The 24,361-nt window shown below is 31.7% G+C and overlaps 1 protein-coding gene across 6 annotated transcripts in view; it reads right to left on the bottom strand.

The window, feature by feature from the left end:
* Positions 1-24,361, bottom strand: part of LOC106459327 (dmX-like protein 2) — a 173,702-nt gene that overhangs the window by 64,869 nt on the left and 84,472 nt on the right. For all 6 annotated transcript variants that reach the window (XM_022385793.1, XM_022385791.1, XM_022385796.1 and 3 more), the window contains 9 exons: positions 23,103-23,250; positions 22,531-22,590; positions 20,368-20,642; positions 17,541-17,638; positions 16,949-17,114; positions 11,023-11,326; positions 3,638-3,801; positions 1,508-1,907; positions 728-807 (listed from right to left, as the gene is read on the bottom strand). In XM_022385793.1, the coding sequence (XP_022241501.1) occupies positions 728-807; positions 1,508-1,907; positions 3,638-3,801; positions 11,023-11,326; positions 16,949-17,114; positions 17,541-17,638; positions 20,368-20,642; positions 22,531-22,590; positions 23,103-23,250 (1,695 nt within the window). The remainder of the gene's footprint in view (positions 1-727; positions 808-1,507; positions 1,908-3,637; positions 3,802-11,022; positions 11,327-16,948; positions 17,115-17,540; positions 17,639-20,367; positions 20,643-22,530; positions 22,591-23,102; positions 23,251-24,361) is intronic.

Raw genomic sequence — 24,361 nt, 5'->3', positions numbered from 1 at the left:
AAACGAATGTAGTTTCAGGTTGAAGTCATTCTAGAAAGAAAAGAAAGTTAATTTAGGTTTATTTCGATTTATTTTGGTGGTTACGAGGTTGGTCGAATTGACCAATACTGTTTTGAGATAGGGTAGAGAAAATAACCAAAACTATAAGAATTTAGTGAAAAAAAAACGTTTGAAATGCATTTAGGAGGTTTTAGGGATTACATAAAGGAAATTTGAAATTTTTTGATGACGAAAAGTATCATGAAAACATGAAAATCACTTTGCACTCAGACTAGTTAAAAAAAGAATCAATATTTTCACAAACAAATTTAAGTTATAATAATTCATTAACAAATCTGATTTTTTGTGTGTAAAAGGCTTCTAATGTTTACTATAAGTCTACAACGTTTTGTAAAGATACACTTAAAATATTAAAAGTTATTTGTATGTAAACTATAACGAGTTTATGGTTACGAGGTCGGTCCCAGGGACTGAGCCTGTGTAGGAAGAGTTAAGCCTTGTGCAGGCATGTTAAAAGTCATGTAAAGCAGAATCTATTTTTTAATAACTTATAAAAGTTTTAAACAATATGTCTTAATTCAGATCTGAAAGTAAAATAAAGCATTCATAAATATTTACACTAAACAAGCAGCTTTAATTCTGACAACTGGGAAATCTCTTACTTCGTTTTATCTGAACTTTCACATTTTACTGTTTTTTTGTTAATTTAGGAAAGAAAGCACCCTACCTTCAAGCAAGCTATAAACTTTAGCTGCTGTGCCATGATATCCAGTTTTGTATCCTTTTTAATCTCTTCACTTGTAGTAGCTATGAAAAAAAACAAAAAACTTGGTTTTACAGAATGAAACTGTGACATAAGAACATAATATCTTTACTCTATAACAGAAATACACCTTTGATTCTAATTCAATTTCCACATAGATCACACTTTATTGCTGATCAAGACTAGGATTTTGTCACTGAGAGTAACTTAAAAAGGTGAAGGAAAACGAGTACAAATATAGCACATCTTAAAGTAGGGTCTTGACATAGATTACATTACACCACTATTGTAAACTACAAGCTTCCTCTGTCAAATTTTTAATGATCACCTGTAATCTCCAACGTGCTACCACAAATCTACAAAAATGGAAGAATTAAAGACAAATTCTTTAACTGAATAAAATTCTTAAGAATTAACATATAAAAAAAATTATATCAATATATAACTTTAGATCTGAAATTAATACTTACAAATTATACCTTTTCTTAGATATATATAAAATAATTACAATGATATTTTATTAATTACATCACATAATTTAAGATTTTCTTGTTATATTACACTATAGATTTTGATGATTTATTACTTCTTTCTATAAAATAGTAAAAGATAAATTTAACTGTAATTTCTGTTTGTCAAACTATTTATATATTCTCTTTCTTTTCTCTTTGGTGTAGGGGTTATACATTAAAGGTAAAAAGTAGCATTTCATAGTACATTCAATATATTTCCATAGAATTATACCTTTTTCTTCATCATTGTAAACCTTAAATTTCAGACTAATTCCTTCTTCCTCATCGGAGCTTTCTTCTGAGTCATTCATCACATTAAATGAAGGAGGTTCATTCAAAGTCAAGCTAGAAACAATTGGTGTGCTCCAATCAAATTGTTCACCATTCTCAATAACTTTTGGACCATCCAGGGTTCCAGACTTTATGCTATTCATATTTTTGGACTTAAACTGAAGGAGAGGATCAGGACTTGGAGGAACACCCTCTTCAAAAACTGAGATATTCACTGCCACTCGGTCAGGTAATCTTGAGAGTACTTCAAGAGCTAATGCTGGGCAGCCAGCACGAAAATGATAATTTGCACTTGTAAAAAACAGTCGTCGTTCCAAGGGAGTGATGATATCACATGTTGCCTGAAAACAATTTCCACTCACTTTTACAAGCATACAAATATTGAGATTACAAAACAAATTTTTGCTTTTACAAATTGAATTCTATGTAATGGGTTGAACTTAACAATTATTACTGAAACCAATTAACATAATAACTTCTTTTGATGGCTTTACATAGATATATAAATATCAAACTTTGGCATCTTCAAATTTGCTTTAAAGAAAAAATCACCAGGCCTTTAACAAAATGTGTTAAAACACAAAATTAATTGATTTGGTCTATTACTGATTGACTTTATGATTAGATGAGACATATCTTTGAATCATATGAAAGGAGGACAGTATATAAAACAAAAACAGTTGTTTTTTTCTCACTTACAAGATGGATGTACCAGCCCTTATGACCTATAATCTTAATGCACAAAATCCACTTGCTACAAATTTTTATCCTCTGTTATTTGAGTGTAAAAGAAAACATAGTTAAAAATGCATAGTTCACTAAATCGTATGAAACTTTACAGTACATAGTTTTACACAAAAACCATTGATGTTGTTAATGTATTCTTGGTTTTTCTTTCTATATATCTACAAACTGTACAAAGGATCTACAACTTTTTTAATTCCATATATATATTTATCATGTATCATACATTTCACCGATAGCATGTCTAAAAGTAGGCCAAAAGATAAGAGTTGTGAATTTTACATAGAAAATTCATCCAGTTTTAACTTGTCAACACTTTTTTATTTGCACACACAAGCAACGCCCATATGGGTGGGGACTCGGGAAGGGAAGGAGAGGAAAAGAAAGAGAGAGAGAGAGACAAACATCCACACACACTTTGGTAGTATCTTTCAGTTTTGAAGGAAATATTTCATCATGCATCACCGGGCCCGAAGTACTGGTCGACCTAAACTCTACTAATTTGATATTTTACAGCTTACTGATATTTATTTCAATGATATGATTCTTATGAAATTTTTTTTTAGTTTTTGTACTATACTAACTTTAACTGCTAATGGTAATGGTGGTGATAACAGTGGGATAGGTGGCCAACATAAGGCATATGGGGGTGATAGGAGGGGCCTGGGGTGGCACCAGGGCCCAAAATTTCTCCGACAGGCCCTGCACACATCTACTATTTTTGCAACACCTACAACATAACTTATGATTCAGAAATAACTGCTACGACTTGTGTGAATGTTTTTCTAAGAAATCAAACAGTTTTGAGGATTTAAAAAAAATATGTGCTAAAAACCTAATCACATAATTGAAGTGCATGTCTTATTAAAACTGAGAACTGTGTATAAAGAAGTTACAAGGCAATACAGGGACAAAGCATATTATAATAGTTGTAATATATTATGTAGAATACTTTTATGGCTTATGATCTATTTAAACCACATGAAAAAGAGCAACCAAGATTTGCGTGTTTCTAATCGTGTTAGACTGAAACTTCAATATTTAAAATAAGCAGGCCTAGAGGATCATTCACAGTGACATTTTGTGTATTGATTGCAAAATGATCACATGCCTTGCAACTACAGTTACTAATGAATATGTTTTACAGTTTTGATTCACTAGGAACAATAAACGGCTGCAAGTTCACGTACATAACTACGAGCACAAAACTGACAACTGTATAAATACTATTAGTAATGTATAAGGTTACAAATATTGTTAAAAACATAGTATAAAAGAATTAATAAATTGTTACTCTTAAATAGTGAAATAAAACTGCTGAGTGTACCTGTAAAGCTGATTTTTGGTCAACTGGATCCATGCTGTATTTGAAACTAGATAGCATGAGAGAATGAACTTTCTTCTTGTCTTGTGCTGTCTGAGCTAGCTGTCTTCTAACAATCAAAGGATGTGTGCGAAGGTACAAGTAGAAATTGAACACACTTGGATTGGCTACACAAAAAAGAAAGCCACACACTTACATACCTTTTCATTTTAACACCAACAGCATCATAACATACAACAAAGCAACCAAGACATTTGCCTAGGGAAGTATTTGCTTAAAAAAAAAAGAAAAAAAATTCCTTGGCAGTGAAGTTGTTCAGCTTGAAAAGAGTGTAGTCCGATCAGCTACGAGTTATAGGGAAAAAGCAGTGTTAAGTGTAGCATATAATTCTACAAAGATCTAACTTGTGCCAGTATTCTTGTTAAAAATTCCTAGCTGCACCTCTGATAGAGAATATCAATATACAAACTTACTGAAGTCATTTCTTTTTATGTTACTTGTGATGACTCTGGATAGCACTAAACAATCAACATTAATTTGTATTATCTCAGGTTAATTACTGAAGACAATTTGTGACTGATTTCCCAGAAGCTGTTTATTTAAACATTACATTAAAAGATAATTCACAAACATCACGAAACTACTTGTTAAACAAAGTGAGACATAAGTTAGAAACTAGTCAATACCCCAGAACAATTATTTTTCATAAATTATGTGATCATAAGAATTAGACAAATTATTAAATCCCTGCAAGAAGCTGTAATCAAGGCTTTTTTGGCAAAATAAATTTGGAAAATAAAAATCAAATAAACTGGTTTGATTTTTTTAATACTTTGTCAAAGCTACACCAAGCCTATATACACAACCCATCACTAATTTTGAACTTAGAGACAAGAGCAAGTCAAGAGCACCTACTGCCAATTCTTGGGCTACTCTAATAAAATAACAAGTTTGACTGTCACATTTATAATACACCCAGGATCTGAAGGTGCAGTGTCATTAATTTTTTAGTAAATGTATGCAAACCACAGACCCTTGAAGCTACAAGCTGGCAAGCTAATCACTATCCCATTCTCTACAGGTTTCAGGTTTGCAAAATCTACTTTAATTTCAGTCATCCCAACAATACGAATATGATAACAAAATTCTGTAAATAAGAATATTTAACTGTCCAATGAAAATCCTGAAAGAAATTCAATATATTCAGTTACTATAAAACATATGTCACTTATATAAAAGTGATAATTGCTTTCAACAGCCTTGCTTTACTTCTTAACTATATCATACCAGTTTAATACCAAACTCAATAACTTTCTTTACCTTTTCTGCAAGTAAATAGTTATAATTAATAAATTAATACTAATTATTTGAACATAAAACCATCTGTATGCATTATGAAGCTATTTACCTATCAAGCTGATCCCCAGTTAATCAAAAAATTTGTAATATGCACAAAAAGCCATGTCATACCAACTTTAATAATTAGGTCATTTGTTGATCTAAATACAGATAAACTGTCTTTTTAATGATTGAGTTATTATTTTTTTCCATTGCTGAGAAAGTTTGACATACATAATTATTTAAATACTACCCAAAATTTACCTTACCTTTGTGTGAATGAACTTACAGGTCAATTGCCCATCCTATACATAGTTGATCTATAATAGGTGCCTGTTTTTTACCAAAATTTGTCATCACAAAGTTCTTTTAACCCACTGGCATGTCAACAACAGGAGATAACTGAACAAATAAATGATATAGAAGCTCAGCCTCAAACACAAAAAATAACACAAATAAGCCCTTCTAGTAGACTGGTGTGGAAAAAATGATCAAAACCACAATTCCTTGCAATTATGTAAAAGATACATTTTATATAATCAAAACAGAAAATGTGATATCCAAAAAATAAAAGAGTGCTCCATATGATATTTCATTTGTTTGTAATTTAACCACAAAGCTATACAATGATCTATCTGTGCTCTGCCCACCACGGGTATTGAAACCCAGTTTCTAGAGTTGCAAGTCTGCAGACATACCACTCTGCCACTAGGGGCATGATATTTTGACATTATTTGTTTGACCTTAGCACAAACCTACATAAGTGCTATCTCCACTAATTATGAACTGATAGACAGCTAGATAACATCACTAACCACAAACTCATAGGATCCAGCATGCCAATCACTAGGCCTTGTCCAGCCTCTTTTATAACATACAGCTTGTTAACAAAAGAAAGAAAGCTGTTACTTTACCCAAGTAATGACAGTAACATTAAAGTATAATGATTGAAAATTAAATTGAAATAATAACAGTTAAGAACAAGTGAACAAACATAGCTAACCAGCCTGAAGCAACAAGCTTGAAAGGTTTACAGACAGGCCCACTGAGAGGGGGGGGGAGGGCAACTGCCCTGGAGCCCGTGCATGCCCAAGGGCCCATAAAAAATGCCCCAACTTTAAACTCGACTTTTTTAAAAATTTGCATACTCTTAAGCTAAGAATCCATAGACCAGAAAAACTGATGCGAAATTAGTCTACAAACCAAGCCAAGTTCAAAATGGAAAATAGCATACCTTTGGACTGAATAAAGGAATTTCCTTCAAACACAGTTATAACAATAGAACATTCAAAAACTGCTGGTAATGCTAATGAAGTAAAAACAAAGACTTTGGAGTTAAAGTCAAAGACAAAAAATTTGCACTTAAGAGATTTGTGCACTACAAGCGCTTTCCAGTGCACCGTCCAAAATTCCAGCATAACTTCCGCCAACTGCCAAATATTCTAAATTTAGAACACGGCGACCTCCTTCCTGCTAAACCTCGTGTAATGTGCAGTTCTGCATCCGGGACGCCTTGCGCCAGGGCCCAATCGCCACATACTTCCGTGTTGTTAAGTGTTCAATGCAAATAAATGTAATTAATTGTTTAATCATCGATTGTTCTTAATTACATATATATTAGGTTATTTCCTTAGTAGCAATGTAGCTTTCTTTTAATGTTGCAAACGGCCTAAAGACTTAAAATCCAAGATTTTTAACTTTTCCGATCATCCTACTGGCTTACGCTTAGTCACTTAGGCCTAGTATAATATCTATATTAGGCTAAGCGTCAAGGTTAAACTTCATATCAAAAGAATGATTTGTTTTTTGTTAAATAATGCAATATCTTATTGTTATCACTTATCAATATCTTATTCTCAATATCTTATTAATTGTATCAATATCAAAGTTTTCAATTAAAGTATTAATTTAAATTAAGTGCAACTAAAACAACAAAACTTTGTACTTAACTTAGCCTAACTGAATTTTGTAAATTATTCATTTTCATCTCCTGTTGATTCGTGACTCTTCCAAATCATTAATAATCAATCGATGTTGATCAAATTGAGGCAAAACAGAAATTTTTAAATTAAAATATGTATACAAAAATTTAATATCTAAAATAATAATAGCAGAAAAATATATTTAGTTTCATAATATATAACAGAATTGATAAGGAATAAATGATCATAGTATAGCTATACCCTTTTGTAGATACTCTAAAAATATATCTTTCCAGATTTTTACAATAAAGTTACTATTGAATATTAGTTGAAGATTTCTCAGCATACTTCATCATTTTCTTAACAAATATTCATAAAAAATAATTCCTGGTGATTTATAATTTTTTTAATGATAAAATATTAAATTACTATAAAAGTTTGTATCTGAAAAAAAATCAGGATTAGTACCCAACAACCCAAACCTGAAAACCCAAGTATTCATTTTTTGCATAACATGTTATCTTATATGCTTTATACGTCTTTAGTATAGATATGTATGTTATTAAGTTATAATAAATGCTTTACCAGTGTAATAGCTAATGTTTTGTGCATTAAAAGGAAAAAATACACAAGTACCTATAATCTATATACTAACAAAGCACTCTCACAGGTAGTCAGAAATCATGAACAGGAGGAGTAAAAATTCAGAAATGTGGAGCTTTTTTGTCCCAAAATTTTTTTTCCAAAAATCCAACCAAAAACCCACTGAAATATTAGGTGGGTTTTTGGTCTTAGATGTTAAATTTTTTTCATTCCTTCCAGAATTTCTGTCATGTCATCTAACCAGCACAGATCTGATGCACAAAAGAGTCGTGAATGGGAGGCTCATCAAGAAAGGGAGAAGGAAGTGATCAGGGATTGTCGGAGGTTATTTGAGGTTGGCTCCAGCACGATCAGCAGCATACAGATCCAGTACATAGGCCTATCTCATCAGGCTCAGTTAATACCAGCACTGCTGGAGATTATGATCATGACAGTAGGCTTGACATAGAAGATCAACATGAACTGCCAGCTAGGCCAGAAAGCCCAGAAACACAGACAGAAGCATGTGCAGAGACGGTCCAAGAAGGCCACAAGAGTCAGCATTCAACAGAAAACAAACCTTATACATATGGAATTGATATTGGACTTTGCCCATCAGACATCCCAACTAAAGAATATATAGAAGACATGATTTGGAAAGGGCTTCTGCCACACCCAAAAGATTTTACCAGACGAAAATTTCCAATGCCTATTCTCAAAGTCAGAACACAAAATGGCGAAAGTGAGAGCAGACTATGGCTTGTATTCAGTCCTTGTATTGCCTGTCTTGTAGGCTTTTCTTTCATACAGTGGGCTCACAACTGCAAAGGTCACAGTCAATCATGGCATCCAAACAAGGCTAGGATACAGAACAGAAATGGAAAAAGCTGTTTGACAGGTTGCCTCAACATGAAAACAGTACAGCACACAAGAACTTTTATCTAGCATGGTGTGAGTTGGAGAGAAGGTTAGAAAGTGATACTGAGATTGATGTGATACCTCACAAAGTAATCATGAGCAAGACTGAGAAATGGCAAAATATACTTATGAGAATAATTGATGTATTAATTTTTCTTGGCCAAAGAGGACTTGCTTTCCATGGCTCATCCCAGCGAATTGGCAACATTCATAATGGACACTTCTTGGGGATCATTGAACTCCTGGCCAATTACGATCCAGTTCTAGCCAAACATGTTGCAAAGATACGAGCTTCTCAAGAAAAAGGTGAACAGCTTCAAGTTCACTATCTCTCAGGTTCATCTCAAACTGAATTCATCAGTAACTGCAGAGATTATGTTCGGAGGCACATTTTGGATGAAATAAGAGCCGCAAAATATTGTTCAATCATGGTTGATGCAACACTGGATTCTAGCCATGTGGAGCAGACAATGTTCAATCATTATTTGGCCAAGAATGATACCGAATTTTTAATCTTTGTTGGTTGTTGTATAAAGACGGGGCTGAATTAGCAAGCTTGATTATGGAAACACCCAAGCATTTTGTGATACCTATAAAAGATTGTCATGGACAGGGTTATGATAATGCTCCCAACATGTGTGGCAAGTACAATGGTACCCAACAGCACATACTTGCTGTTAATCCACTGTGCATTTATTCTCCATGTGCCTGCTATTCACTAAACTTATGTGGAGTAGATTCTGCATCATGTTGCATGGAGGCAGTTACATTTTTTGTAGTAGTGCAAACAGTTTACAATTTGTTTTCTTCCAGTCCTCAGCACTGGGCTATTCTCAAGGAGCATGTGGGCAAATCCATCTATGCTTTGTCAGGTACTCGTTGGAAAGACCGAGTGGCAAGTGTGAGACCATTTGCATCTCATCTTGCTGAAATATGACTCATGCTAAAGAAACTTCTGTCTCTCAACCTCACACAATAAACCATTAATAAAGTCAATAGTGTAATCAAATACGTGTCATCCTTCATTTGCATCCTTATTCATCGATGTGGCTGAAGATTCTTGTACAAATAGTCAGGAGAAATCAGATCATCCAGGCAAGAGATGCTACAGTGGATGTAGAGGTCTCAAATCTAAAGTCGCTCTTGACCGATCTTGAAGATCTATGTGGGAAATGGCCACAGATTTTAAATGAAGCGAAACTGGTTGCTGAGGAAATTGAAATTGAACCCCATCTCCCATCAAAATGGAAAGTTAAAAAAAAGAGCAAGACTTATTGTCATTGAGGAGGAGGATGAACAAGAAAATACTTGTGATGGCTCTGATGAGCCTGAATCTGAACAGAATATCTTCTTTGTTGTCATTGATTCGGTGAATCTTGAAGATCTACGTGGGAAATGGCCACAGATTTTAAATGAAGCGAAACTGGTTGCTGAGGAAATTGAAATTGAACCCCATCTCCCATCAAAATGGAAAGTTAAAAAAAAGACTTATTGTCATTGAGGAGGAGGATGAACAAGAAAATACTTGTGATGGCTCTGATGAGCCTGAATCTGAACAGAATGTCTTCTTTGTTGTCATTGATTCGGTGACTGACAGAGTGTCAAAGCGGTTTGACGCTGCAAACACAATTAATAGATTGTTCTACGTTCTGTGGAAATATTAAAGTATGACAGAAGAGGAGCTCAAACTTGCATGCGCAAGATTAGTGGACAAATACCCATGCAAACTTTGGTGAAGATATGGGGCCTTATCAACTTTTAAAAACAATAAAAACGTACAAGTTAGATGGCATTTTTCCAAATGTATGTATTGTACTGCGAATATTCTGCACATTGCCAGTTAGAGTAGCATCTGCTGAAAGATCTTTCAGCAAACTAAAACTCATCAAGAGCTTCTTGAGGAGCACCATGACACAGGAGAGACTGAATCACCTAGCCATCCTTAGTATTGAGTGAACTCGCAGGGAGAATTGACTTCAGTGAAATAATAAAAACATTTGCTTTAAAAAGGCACGTAAAGCATGTTTCGTTTAGTTATCACAATTCTGCATTACTGAACTCATTAAAGTAATTCTTGACAATGTGTTTAAACTTTGAATAAATTATCCGATTAAATGAACAGATGTTTAAGTTTTTTCTTTTCTCTAAATGATATTGTTGTTTGTTAGAGGCCGTTCTTTTGTCCACGGAAAATTTCACAAAGGAAGTCGGCACTTTAAGCCCTAACTTAGTGGTATTAAGACTTAAAATATTTCTAAAATTACTAAAAGTCAAGAGCTTCCCTATTGGTCTCCCATCAGGGGCTCAGCTTCTGGATCCCACCGGGAACTCGGGGCGACCCTAGCCTTGGGGCCCACTGCCACTCTTGACGGCCCTGTTTACAGATGTAATACAAGAGACTTCTACAGTGGAACTACTTGTGACTAGCAGCAGAAAAAATAACTTTGTAAATGATAGGAATGTTTCAAACATATTTAGTGTTGTGCTGAGCAGTATAAAGAAGGAAGAAAGAAACAAAGTAGAGAAGATACATAGAGTGAAAAAACTTTTATAGTAAGGAATATTGTAATTCATGTGTTTTTAACAAGCTTTGAGTAAAATAGATGCAGTTTTATTATTACAATCCACCTGATAATTTATTGCTAGATTTCTCATCATCTTCCTGTATTCTTAGATGAGACTGTCCAACTCCAGTTTGGAGGAGTGTATTCAGGGCTCCACTATAATCCTGCAAAAGCCAATGTGCCATACTTCTCAGGAAAGGATCAGGATGAGCATGTGGCATAGAGTAGTTGTTGCCTTCAGCATCATAGCCTAGGATTTCTTCGTAGATGAGTCTTCGAAGGTTTGTAGAGGTTATTTCTAAATCTCCTTCATATAAGCGAACAATAACCATGGCAAGCTGGAGATCATTAAGCTTATTTAAACACACCTAAAACAAACCAAAAGGTAAAATAAATACAAGCTTATATAAACAAATTATAAGAGTATTATTCATTCATATATGTGTTTAATATCTTGCAACATAACTACAAAATCGTTTTTGACACATTCCAAAATAAAGACACACACATAGTGCATCTACCTCTGGAAATGTGGTTGATTAACAAAGGTCACAATTATTACAATATAAAATACCCCACTACAGTTGTTGCATATTAATTACTTTATCATATGTTTAAAGCTAAGAACAAAAAAGATGATTAACTTACTAGCTTACAGTAAGATAAATGCTAGTTCTTCTCCATTGCACTATGGGAAAACTGCTCATTTCATTCGTAACACGTGTTGTTTTCTTAGCAGGAAAGGGGGATGTACCAAATTTTAAATTATAATTTAGGAATATTAGAAATTAGCATTATCATTAGCACTCTAAAAGTAAGGCTGAAGCTATATAAAAAGTATTTTTCAACTTCTCTTCATTAGAGATTATATGTGTCAATCTGATACATGTTGTTTTTAGGTCACAAATTAAAACTACTGGATTTAGTTACATATAATTGTTTTAACCCTTTCCATGTCACATTTTTTTGCGAATTTGCTCAAAAAAGGCAGTTTTTTTATTTCTTTTTATGATAGCCTATTGTAATACAAGATAAAATGTGAATACATTGGGCAAATATTTAATAATATAGTGAAAGATGATTTGTCCCAATTAACCCTATCACCCCGGGTATACTTTACTGTACATGACACAAGGTTTTAGTGTCTTACATTCAAAATTTTATTAAACTAATTTTTTTGTTTGTTATACCAATTAGAATAGCATAAAATCTTAGCTATCAATCCATATTTGAATAGTATACAAGTTTTAAGTTCTTAAGTCTACAAGGGAATATTTAAAAAAATCTTGAATTTCCACTAGTGTGACCCACATGACACATTTTGTCTTAGCATGTCACCATCCCTATTTTATCCATCACCCACAAAAATGTATGAAATTAAGCGTAAATTACTCTATAAAATCGTTATTAATTAGACAAACCACAATTTTTATAGCCTTCAATTTTGCTTGGTTATGGAACTATCAAATAGAAAATCAGACCCCTCCTGCCACAATTGCCAAATTGAGGCCGTTCTTTTGTCCACGGAAAATTTCACAAAGGAAGTCGGCACTTTAAGCCCTAACTTAGTGGTATTAAGACTTAAAATATTTCTAAAATTACTAAAAGTCAAGAGCTTCCCTCTTGGTCTCCCATCAGGGGCTCAGCTTCTGGATCCCGCCGGGAACTCGGGGCGACCCTAGCCTTGGGGCCGCTGCCACTCTTGACGGCCCTGTTTACAGATGTAATACAAGAGACTTCTACAGTGGAACTACTTGTGACTAGCAGCAGACAAAGCTACAATAGCGAAACCACAGCCAAGGGAACTGGCTTGGAAAAATCAGCAATTCCAAGATTCTACAAGAAAAGCTTTTCTTTTGTTTTGAAATTAATGTTTCAGAATTTGTTGATAGTTCTCTCTCTTACGTTTCATTATATATTACTTATAACCAATAGAAAGTCAATGTTTTCATCTATCAAAAGATGTATTGTAAACATTGTATTCTGAACAAAATATCATCATTTTCACTCAACAGTACAAGATTCGTTCCCATGGGAAAGTTAATGACTAGCTTGGATGAATTTGTAACGGCTTTTGTCACATAGATAGAAAACCAGGACTATTTTGAGAGGTAAGTGAATTTGTCTACTTTTTGGATGTTATTAGTCTATATTCTTTGGTGCATTATGATCTATAGTATAAAAAAATTAGAGTTAACTGTCTTCAAAACCCAACAGCAGGAAAAAAGAAGATTAGGTAAGTACTTTATTCCTTGTTTTTCATATTTATTCTTTATTTATTATTGTAAAAGTAACCAAAATCTAAAAATAAAGATCTTTTTAAGTTATTCAAGAGAAGATTAGGTAAAATAAGTAATAATAATAATATAATTAGATTGGTTCACGAGGCACGCATGCAAGCAGCTCATGGGTAATGTAATTCGATAATGTAACGTGAGCTGCACATGCTGAGTGATTTACAACTTATAATAGTGCGGATAGTAGTTAGACATGGTTCAAAGGGCAATAAAACAATAAACTTTAATTATAAATAGATGTATAATGTTATGAACTTAGAGCTACTTAGGATAAACAAATGTATTTTCATGTTACAATTTGAAGATATTCTAGAGAGAAAAAAGTTAATTTAGGTTTATTTCGAATTTTTTTTTTTTGGTGGTTATAAGGTTGGTCAATTTGACTGATCCTGTTTTGAGATAGGGTAGAGAAAACAACAGATAAACTATAAAGTATTACTGAAGAAAAAACGTTTGAAATGTATTTTTAATTTTGACATGGAAATTACTTTGCACATGGACTATTGAAAACAAATACTCAATATATTCATGGAGAAATCTTTATTTTATATGATTAAAAATACTTCACTAAGGAATATGTGTTTTTGTATGTGAAAGACTTATAATATTAACTGAAAGACTGCCAAATATCGTGACGATATACTCACTATATTGTGAGTTAAGTATTAAATCTATAAAGACTTTAAAAGGTCACGTGGTTGGTCAAATTGACCAAGCCCTTATTGAGAGTGTAAACTCAGCCAAATATTCTTTGAACAATGGAGGGTGTCCAAGTCATCTTGGGCAAATCATGAAAGGGGTTAATATTTTTATTAATTTTTAGCTTCTTATATTTTTGAAAGAATGTTGTGAAACAGTTTTCATAGAAAAATATACATTCTTTTGTCTTATTTATTTCTTTTGTTTTTTTTTTGTCATTAGCCTAAAACCTTGCAAATGTATCCAGAATATGTTTTGTTCATAGTTAAAATTCTTCTGTGTGTTTTATTCTACTAACACATTATGTAATTTTCTTGTCAGTACATCAGATCATTTACATACAGTCATAAAAATATGGACAAAATAAGTAAAAGAGGAAATGTTATCATACTATTGATCAGAAAGTTCCAATTTCAAGATTTCAACCTTTATATTCATTAACATATTTCAGTTTGCCATTTGCTTTTATTATATTTTTCTGGCCTACTGGAGCAGTTATATAGCAGTTGTATCTGAATTCTTGGTACAGAAAAATATTTCTGTAGCCTACAAATGGACACAGTCAAAAGCAAATCTAGTATCAGCTACAAGAAAAATTTCTTCAGAAATAATAAAAAATCCCAATTCTCTAGCTCTTTCACTATGGGCTCTGTCAAATCACCCAAGTTCATGACCCCAAATTGTCCTTTATAGTTTCTATATGATAACTTCTAATATGTTTAGTGTAGCTTCACAAAATTTTTCAAGCTTCCAATAATTATTAGTCATTTGTAGACAAAACATCAGATTTTTTACTCAAGTATTTTCACTAAAACTTTCTCTGTAAATATATGGAGTCAAAGTGTTGACAGCTCTGAGTGTAAAGTAATTTTTCCCATGATCATTAAATATACGTTTTTTTTTTATTCACATGAAAAATCTCAAATTTAATTTGTGTAATCTCTAAGACCTGCTAAATATATTTAAACTTTTATAAAAGTAAAATTATATATTTTATCTGTTATTTTCTGTACCCTAACAGTACACGAGGTTGGTCAAATTGACCAACCTCATAACCACAAAAACAAATCTAAATTACCCTTTTTTCTTTAAAAAATGACTTCAAGTTGTAACATGAAACTACAATCGTTTATTCTAAATAGCTTTAAACTGGTAACAGCATATAACTTTTTATATTTAAATTTTATTGTTTTATTGTCCTTTGAACCATGTCTAATTAATATTTGCACCATATAATATGCAAATCACATTACCTTATTGAATTAAATAATGTATGGAATACTTGCGAGTTGATTTCATAGTATCATTATTATTATTACTTATTTTACCTACTATAACCTAACAAGTTTCTAATTTTTACATTTTACTTACATTTATAACAATAAATAAAAAATACACATGAAAAACAAGAAATAAAGTACTTAACTGGGTCTTTTTTATATTAATGGTACTATTACATTAAAATTTTTATTTAATTTAGTAATGCATCAAATAACACAGAATAATAACATGCAAAAAGCAGACAACGGAACATAATTATTCCAATTTTTCTGGCTTTAAGTATTCGAGAAGAGCAATTAAAAATTCAGCTAAGTTCATTGAAGTCTTTCCTGTGAGGATAAAGTTTGAACTGGAAGTGAAATAGAAATTTCTCTGTACAGAAAACAATGTAATATAATGTATCATTTGAAAGATCAAAACCTTGGCTTTCTGTTGGTTATAATTAATATAGCATTAAACATCAGAGATAACTAATGGCAATTTCTGAAAGAGAAGATGTGACAGGTGGGTGTGGCAAAGGGGGTCCGATTTTCTATTTTATGGATCTTTAATCAAATAAGGTTGAAGGCTATGAAAGTTATGCTTTCCCTGAACGATGACAATATTATAATGAGTAATTTACATTAAACTTCGTACTTCTTGTAGGGGTTGTAAATAAATTAGAGAAGAGAGGACACCAAACAAGCAAATGTTACAATTCTCACGCTAGGAGAAATTGGATACTTTTTATAAATATTCTCTTATAAAATTAAGAACTTAAATCTTATAAATTGCTAAGATTTGAATTATTGTCTATGTTTTCATACCAAGTTTATTCATATACTATGATGAAAAAGTTGTTTAATTACATTTGTAATGTAACTCACTAAAACTTCATGACATGAGCAGTAAAAGATGTCTGTAGCAAAAGTGTTAAGTGGTTGTGAAATATTTTTACATAAGCTATGTTCAACCTTTATGTGAAGCATTAATGGACATCTTTAAACTTACAAAGGGAGAAGAATGACATAAGAAATCATTGGCTTGTTTTTACATCATTTTGAAACTCAGCATCTCCCATTTTACAGTATTTTATAGCTGGAGGACTTATCTATTTTCAAAGCTGAGATGCATGCCTTTTTATCTAAACCTTCCTTAAAAGGTATATGTATTCAACTACTAATTCTTAGCTCAGTTTATAACATGGTTCTAAAAAATTAAAATTACACTGTCTATTTTGTAGTTCTACACAGGTTACTGATAGCAAAAAATATAAGTTATGACAGCCATATAAAAAGAAAGAAAACACAGAAACTGCATAATATATAAATCAGTTATCTGCAGACATTAATAAAATAAAAGTTTAGATATTGATATCTATACAGTTCACTAGTTAAATGTCATAATATAATTTCTACAACATTTTTAAGCACAAATATTATTGACAAAGATTAGACTTATATCTTTAAACTAAATATTGGAAGAAGTGCAATGGAAAAGTCTGATAGATATTGCATAACACTGTAAGCAAAAAGGCAACTGCTGTTCACATCCATGAGTTAACATAGTATTTTGCCATACACTATCTGCAACTGACAACAGTTTACTGAGAAGAATAGTGATTTTATCAGCCACTCACCAGAAGTCACTATTGAACTATTTTTGTAATCAACAATCTACAAAAAACATTAGTACTATATTTTTGTAATATACAAATAACAGAAACTTTCATACTTCAATAGCATCTCGAATTGCTCCTGCGAGCAGGAAGAAGGCAGCAGCATGTTCAAAACGCTGTTTCCCCAGAAGTGCAAAAGCATTTTTCAAAGCAGATTTCCTCCACCGGTCTTCAGCAAAGTTGTTTTGGAAAAACGCAGTCATCTTCTGATCACTGACAGACCTTGAACGTGTTATGAAATGCATTATAATTCTTGCTACATCTCAATTAAGTATATTTCAGATTAAAAAACTGTTTAGGATTTTTCTTAAACTGATTAGATGCATAAAAGTATTATATATATATATGACAAGAGATAAGTTTAGTTAATGGAAAGTAACGAAGAAATATTTACAAAAATTTGTATATTGTATTACTTTGCTCAAGGCTGTTATTGCTCATACTTTCAAACTTTCAATATGTAATGGAAACCTATTTTTATTCAGTTTATCTGACACTTCTAGAGAATTATCACTAACATAATTATACATAAGTATAAAATTCAAGCAAAACATACTTTCATTTAACTTGTATCTTGTGCAAAAGCAAGCAAACAACAAATGAAAATCTAGAAAATTTAAATTTTAACTCTTTAAATATTTAAGTCACCTGAACAGGCCCCAAACAATATTCTTCTTCCTCATAGCAAGATAAAATAATGCTGCATCCAAAGGATCATTTCTCGATTGGAAAGCACACTTTGCTACCTAATCAAAAAACAAACCCAATATTGTTATTGTTAAAAATACATTACCAACAGTTTTATTGTTTTGAGAATTATTTTTTTCTTCTGACAATCACATTGGAATTAGTATGGTACAAATCCATTGGTGATAGCTGAAAATTTTGCCAGTTCTGAAAACTTAACACTTACAACCAAATCTTTCCCTCCACATTTGCCAACACATATACAGTCATCATTCGTACTAGAGTTATGGAATAAATCACTTTTCAGGCTCATGAATGTGTGAAAGAAAGGTGACAGATGAACCAATTCTGTATACCACTATTTCTTGTGATGCTTTTCTGTACTGGTTCTTTTCTGGCCAAAACCACCATTACAAACTTTTGTATCCAATATGGAACTTACTTAACCATGTTAATATAACTTATTACTAAGTCAAAAATATAAATGTAAAGCTTTACATATAATATAGTTACCAACTTAGTATACCTTATTTTCTGAGACAGAAAGCCATCATTCACAATCCTAGTAGACCAAAAAATTGCTAAAAATGTTTCCTTCAAAAATACAGTTTAGACAAAAAGCATATCTTTCAATCACAAGTTGTTCATAAGTAATTTGCATGTGAGATTTTACAGTTTTATTATTAATATAATGGAAAATTATGAATATTGTTTCTAAATGATTGTATTTGTATTACTTTAAGTAATCACTTTAGTTACTTAGCTGAGTCTATATCCTGTTTTAAAGTACTAGAAGGTTATTACGTCCATGCTTTGACAACATGAACCCAAATAAGTAAGAGCTTAATTTATTGATAAAGTTCTTATAGAAACAACTTACTTATGTTCACCAGTACAAAACTGTATTTACTTGTACCAGTTTTTAAATAATAATAGCTTATAACCTTTTTTTTTTGGTGGAATCACCCAATAACATTTGTTCAAGTTTTTGTAATTTCTCCCAGATAGCTTTATATCATGAGGCACCAGTAAAATAAGCAACTAAAACAATTTCCTAAAATAATGACTTGTCTGAAAAAATACAAAAGATTATATTAAACTCCACTTATTGAAGATTCCAAATGATTAAGAAATACAAAATTTACTTTATAACAAAATTAATGACAATCTTATTTTCACTTGTGAAAAAAAAAATAAAAAAATCCTAATAGCTCACGCATAGAAAAGTACAGATATAATTTTATTTACTGTTGTTTTATACCCCAAGTAATTTTTCACCATTTTTCTCACCTGGCTCTATATTTGACCTCAAACTGTATGCCATCTGAATGTATATTTCACCTTACAGTGTGTAGAGTGAATTACCACAAGTTCTTTTTTCCAATAAAGATGACTATAATTCCTAAATCTAAAAGAATCCTTTCCTTGATTATCACAATGTTATTCAGTCACCCATTCAAACATTTTTCCAGTGCTGTTCTAGCATGCTCTGGAACTTTAATTGAATTTGTGTTGAGGCAAACTCATTTGTTCTTGAATTTTTCAAAATTAATTTGTTTCAGAAGAGATATTTGACTTACTCTACCAATTACTTTTTAAATTTAACATTTATGGAACACCAAGGAGTATTTACATACAGCTTTGTTTCTTTTACTAATTTTCACTGTTGTACTGCAGACACAATATTAACAGCATTATCATGCACACATCAAAAAATCTTGTCATGAATGTAGAAATCTTTGATGATGGTTAGGTTTTAAGTTTTCACGAGTGTGACTATCCTTCATTTTTTAGGTTCAGGTCAACATTTCTCATTTCCCAATCCTGAAGAAAGAGTCATTACCATAGTGAACGACTCTGCGTTCAGAGATATATATTTGGAATTATGTAGTTAAATTCCAAGTATGATATCAAGGCTTTAAAACCCTTGGCTCCTAATATATTTAGTTGCTGCAAGTCCATAAATGTCACGTCAGTTATCAGAGTCAATGTTTTCAATCCTATTTCAGTCTCACTGGTGTAGATGTTTAAAAATATGTCAAACTGTTGGTTCTTGTGGGTTATTTTCAATATATGTTTGTCTTGGATGTTATAATTTTAAATGATTATTCAATGCACCCGTACTTGTTAAATTGTGAAATAATTGAGCTTCACACAACTTACATTTCCCTTTCTTCTCTCCTTTCTTAAAGTATTTCTGCATCATTATTATTATTAAACCTTCTCATTCCCAAGGAAATATATAAATTAAGCCATCCAATGAAAGCTATGCCAATCTCATGAGATCTGTTCATGAGCATATAGCTGTGATACACTAGCATAGTATGGAAAATTACCATGCAACTCAGTAACACTGTGAATCAATAATATTATGATGAATTATGTGTAAGGTTACACACTGATAGAAACAAGAAAACTTGAGAATCAAACTTACTTTTATAGCCTAAACATATTTTAAGCTTTTTTTGGTACTTATGTTTAAACACTTAATAAAATTACTGACATTTAGTGTGCTAAAAAGAGGTTTAATATTTAACCATCTAAAACATAGTTTAAATATTTTAGCAAACTAGTTTAATTTTTTTATCCACTCTTATCAGTGCTTACAATAAATGTTCAGATATCAAGTATTGAAATTATTAATTATTTTTTTATAAAAATTTACCTTCTATCATTCAGTAAAATCAATGTTTTACAACAAACAGTGAACTACAGCACCTTGAATAAATATAGCTTTCAGTACTTCTTTTCTAAGCAAACTAATTTTTCTAACAAGGTTAAGACAAACCTTTTCAACTAGTCTACGTAAAGTGTTGTTGCTTTTCACCCACCAACCTACACCAACTTCTCGAAGCTCACACCACCGTGGGTTTCCTCTCTGCATGCAGGGAAGAAACTGTAGTAATTCCTCTTCTGTCTCAGAATGGAAGGCCCAAACAAGACAATCTGTGCTAAGCCCTTGTCGTTGGAGTTGAGCACGCTGTACAATTGGTAGGCATCTAAGAAGGTATGTGTAATGACGCATAGCAAGCAGAAAACGTAAACCACAATCATCTAAAGATTCTACAAAAAGGAAAATAATGCCTCCATTACCTTTTATACTTACACTTCATTATGTCGCAACATTTGAGACAAACCTTAATTTCTTAATGCACTGCTTTGAATATTACTAAAGAATCAATTACCTTTAAAAAAAAAGATTTTCTTTGTAAGAAATAGTACTGTTACAGAAAACTAGGAAAAAAATAAATAGCCGGACCTTGATTTGCCAATAGAATATACTGAACTGTTAATGTAAGCGGTTTCTTGTGACAGGAATTAAAGAGGGGGAAAATATTAATATAAAATATAGTAACAAAAAATTCTAATGAACCTTGTACCCACGATTAAAGTTCAATATTTTGACTAATTGTACGATATGTTAATGCATGCAAATCACATGTATATACTTCAGTAACACTATACATTTCTTTTGAAAGAAAACACAAAATAGTGAATATTCTTCTGATAAAACAGCAAAAACTGTGGAGTGTAATATGTAACCCACCATTTTTCAGTGACCTTGAGGACATATCAAATATGCTTCTCCAACACTGAACTAATAAATTACTTTCAATAGAAATTTGCTTTCATTTCTTTGTCATTTAGTAAAAAGTTTTACAGACTATGAGACTTGTGTGTTTCTATTTAGGATTTATCATTTAATAGACACTGAAAAAAGTTTATTGGGACTGTACTTTCCATTTAATGTTTTGGTGTATTTTTAACAACAATAATAAATTTGTTAATTCATGTTGAATTTGATAAACTCAATTGAGTAAAAATTGAAATTTGAAGAATTGTAAAAAAAAATATGCAAATCTCAGCAAACTCAATCACATCAGTGCATTACAGTGCACAGAAAAAGAATAAGTATTCACGAGTGTGAATGTAGAAATAGCCATTGCACATTGAGGTGCGTCACACTTACTGGTGGAGAGTTCTGCTGCAGGATGACATCATCATGCAGTGGTGCAAATTCAAGTGTTTTCATGTGTGACTAGTTTGTAGTTTTCACGAGGCTGGTGGCATGCAAATTCTTTGGAAGAATGTGCAAAATCAAGAAAAAAGAAGCTGTCTGTGTGAGCAAGTGAGGTATCATTTGAAACCAGATCCCAGACACTTCACATGACACACAAACGTAAAAATTTTGAGCCATGGTATAGCAGCTCATAGAATGGCTACAAGTTTTTTTTTCCCCAAGTACAAACTTTTAGCTCCTAGCTTCATCATCTCTTGACTGATATGAGATCTAATTTTAGTTTAGGGCTCAGTAGGTCAAACCCTTTTGAATGATGTATTTGATCACACCCAAGGTCTCAAGACTAATTTAATCTAAACCTGCCTAAAAAAAATTTCAATTTGAGGGTAGGCTGGAAGAGATCCTGATCAGTAACAAAATTGAATCAGGTATACTCACGCCACATACTTGGTATTGCTGGCACACAAAAATATTGTTAATAAAAAGGAAATACAAGTATCAAAGATTAATTTACTCTAACCCTGTCTAAAAGAATTTCAAGTGCCATGGCTACTGACCTCTTGTTTTTTGTTTTTTTTTCAAATTAAAAAGTTAAAAATTAGATAGAGAAATTTTGATGCCAATTTTATTGATATACATCGATAATAAATTCATTTAAATAAACTTTGAATTCAACACTGTAAAATGTTGTGACATGTACAAAAGAGCCAGGTCTGGATGCAAAGACTTGAAAGTTTTTTAAGTAATGAAACTTTTCTGATTGTACATAAAATATTGTGTAATCATAGACTTTCATTTATGACAAAGAAATGAAAAACACAACCTTCCAGTGAAAGTACAACAATACAACAGCATTTATTTTTATTGATATGGAATATTCCAAGTGTTAGACTTTCTATTTCACATTTGTAACTCGTATCAATAAATTACCTGTGGTGGCTTGGAGGTTCATTCCATCAAGTTTGTTTGATACCAAACCATTACCAGCAGCTATATAAAAAAATGGACATATATATAGAATTATTTAATGAATCTAGAAAAACAGTGTTTCAACTGAACATAGAACTCTTTCTACTTAATAAAATCCTTTATAAGGTTGTAAAAAAAGTGAAATTTCAGGTAAAAAAAAAGGTCAGTCACTAACTCATACATTTATTTTACACTGTATAGTCTATTTATATATATAATACATTTAATAGTATTCACATATTTAGAAAGAAGCTAAACTTTTAACAATCATCAAGAGGAAGTTAAAATTATGGATAAAAATTACATACTCATATCAAAGGCCTACAAAACCTAATTGCATTTTAGTAAATCAATCATATAAAGCAACAGCACTGATTCATTAGCTAAGCAACTTCAGTTAAAGAAGATCAAACTTATGGTTAGTATCTCTTTAAAGTATGAGTTCCTGAAAATAAAAGTGGCACAGCTATACAAATCCAAGAGTAGAGAAATATTACAATAAAGGCATTTGGGTCTTTTATTTCAAGAAGTACCTTGTTTTTCTTGATCAAAGGTGAATCTATCAGACAGAGTAGTATTGAAAGATGAAACAGTATCAGCCAAGGCTAAAAGGTGCATTTGGTCTAGACTTGAAAGCCCAGGTAGATGTGTGTGTGTTAATAGCTTTGTTAGAAGATGAGCCTAAATGTAAAGACCAAAATCCTTTCTTATTTCAACTCTACAGAATACTTACAATCCATAGATTAACACAAAAAATACAGGATTAATTTTTCTTGTAAACAAACTATGTTGAAATTAGATACAAGTCTCATCTTACTTCCAAAGAAAATTTAGAGTTATGCTTAATAACGGAGGTATTTTATCAACAAATGTTTCTTTTCTTAAAGGAAAACATATCAAGAAAGAATATGCTTCACAAATAAACTACATAACATCAATAATACAGCCTGATTGCAAAATAGCAATAAAATTAATACATGTACACACACACACACACACACACACACAGAGAAAGATATATATATAAAATGAAATTTAAGTGGTTTACTGTAAAAATATTCCATGCTTGCCAAATAAAAGAACAATATTGTTTTTTTGATATCCTTAAAATAACATTCAGAAATGAATCATTTGAAATTTAAAATTCCAGTTGGAAGTTTTAAAATATGGACTTAATGATTAAAGTACAGAAACTTTGGACTTCTAACAAATTGTATTAACCTTTACACAATATTTTTATATGCAAGTTATCAAATTAGTTTCCTAAGTAGAATTCCTTTAAAAATTTAAATTGGCATTTGGTTAGGTCTCTCAGAACCAGATCGATCTTTAATGCACACTTTCTTGCCAATAGCCAAATGGTGTTATTCAACAAGATTTGATTCATCATACTGTGTAAATGAGGTTGCTGTTTCAGTAACGCTTTTATCACAAATACTATCGGAAATATTACTACTTGTGTCACCAACTGAACTGTCTTATTTACTTTTTACAAATTCGTTTCCTCATTTCGATTGCCACTCCAGCTTACCAATTTACTTTTTAACAGTTGAACTTTGTCAATGTTTCAGTAGTTTTTGCTTTATTTTCATAACGTAATTTTATCTTTGGGTATGGGTTTATCTCTGTCAGCAGTCCATCTAAAAAGTGCTTGGAACAAACATACTTTTTTGTGCAATGTTTTTCAGGTAATAACTTTAATCCATTCAAGTTTTGTTCACTCATCTGATAGCACAGAATGAAAATCAAATGGGAGTAAACACACACAGTCTTTATGCAATAGTCCATGTAT

This window comes from Limulus polyphemus, unplaced genomic scaffold, assembly GCF_000517525.1.
Source record: "Limulus polyphemus unplaced genomic scaffold, Limulus_polyphemus-2.1.2 Scaffold593, whole genome shotgun sequence".
NCBI classification, from domain to species: Eukaryota; Metazoa; Arthropoda; class Merostomata; order Xiphosura; family Limulidae; genus Limulus; species Limulus polyphemus.
Note: the sequence above shows the minus strand (reverse complement) of the source record. Positions and strands in the feature narration are given on the sequence as shown.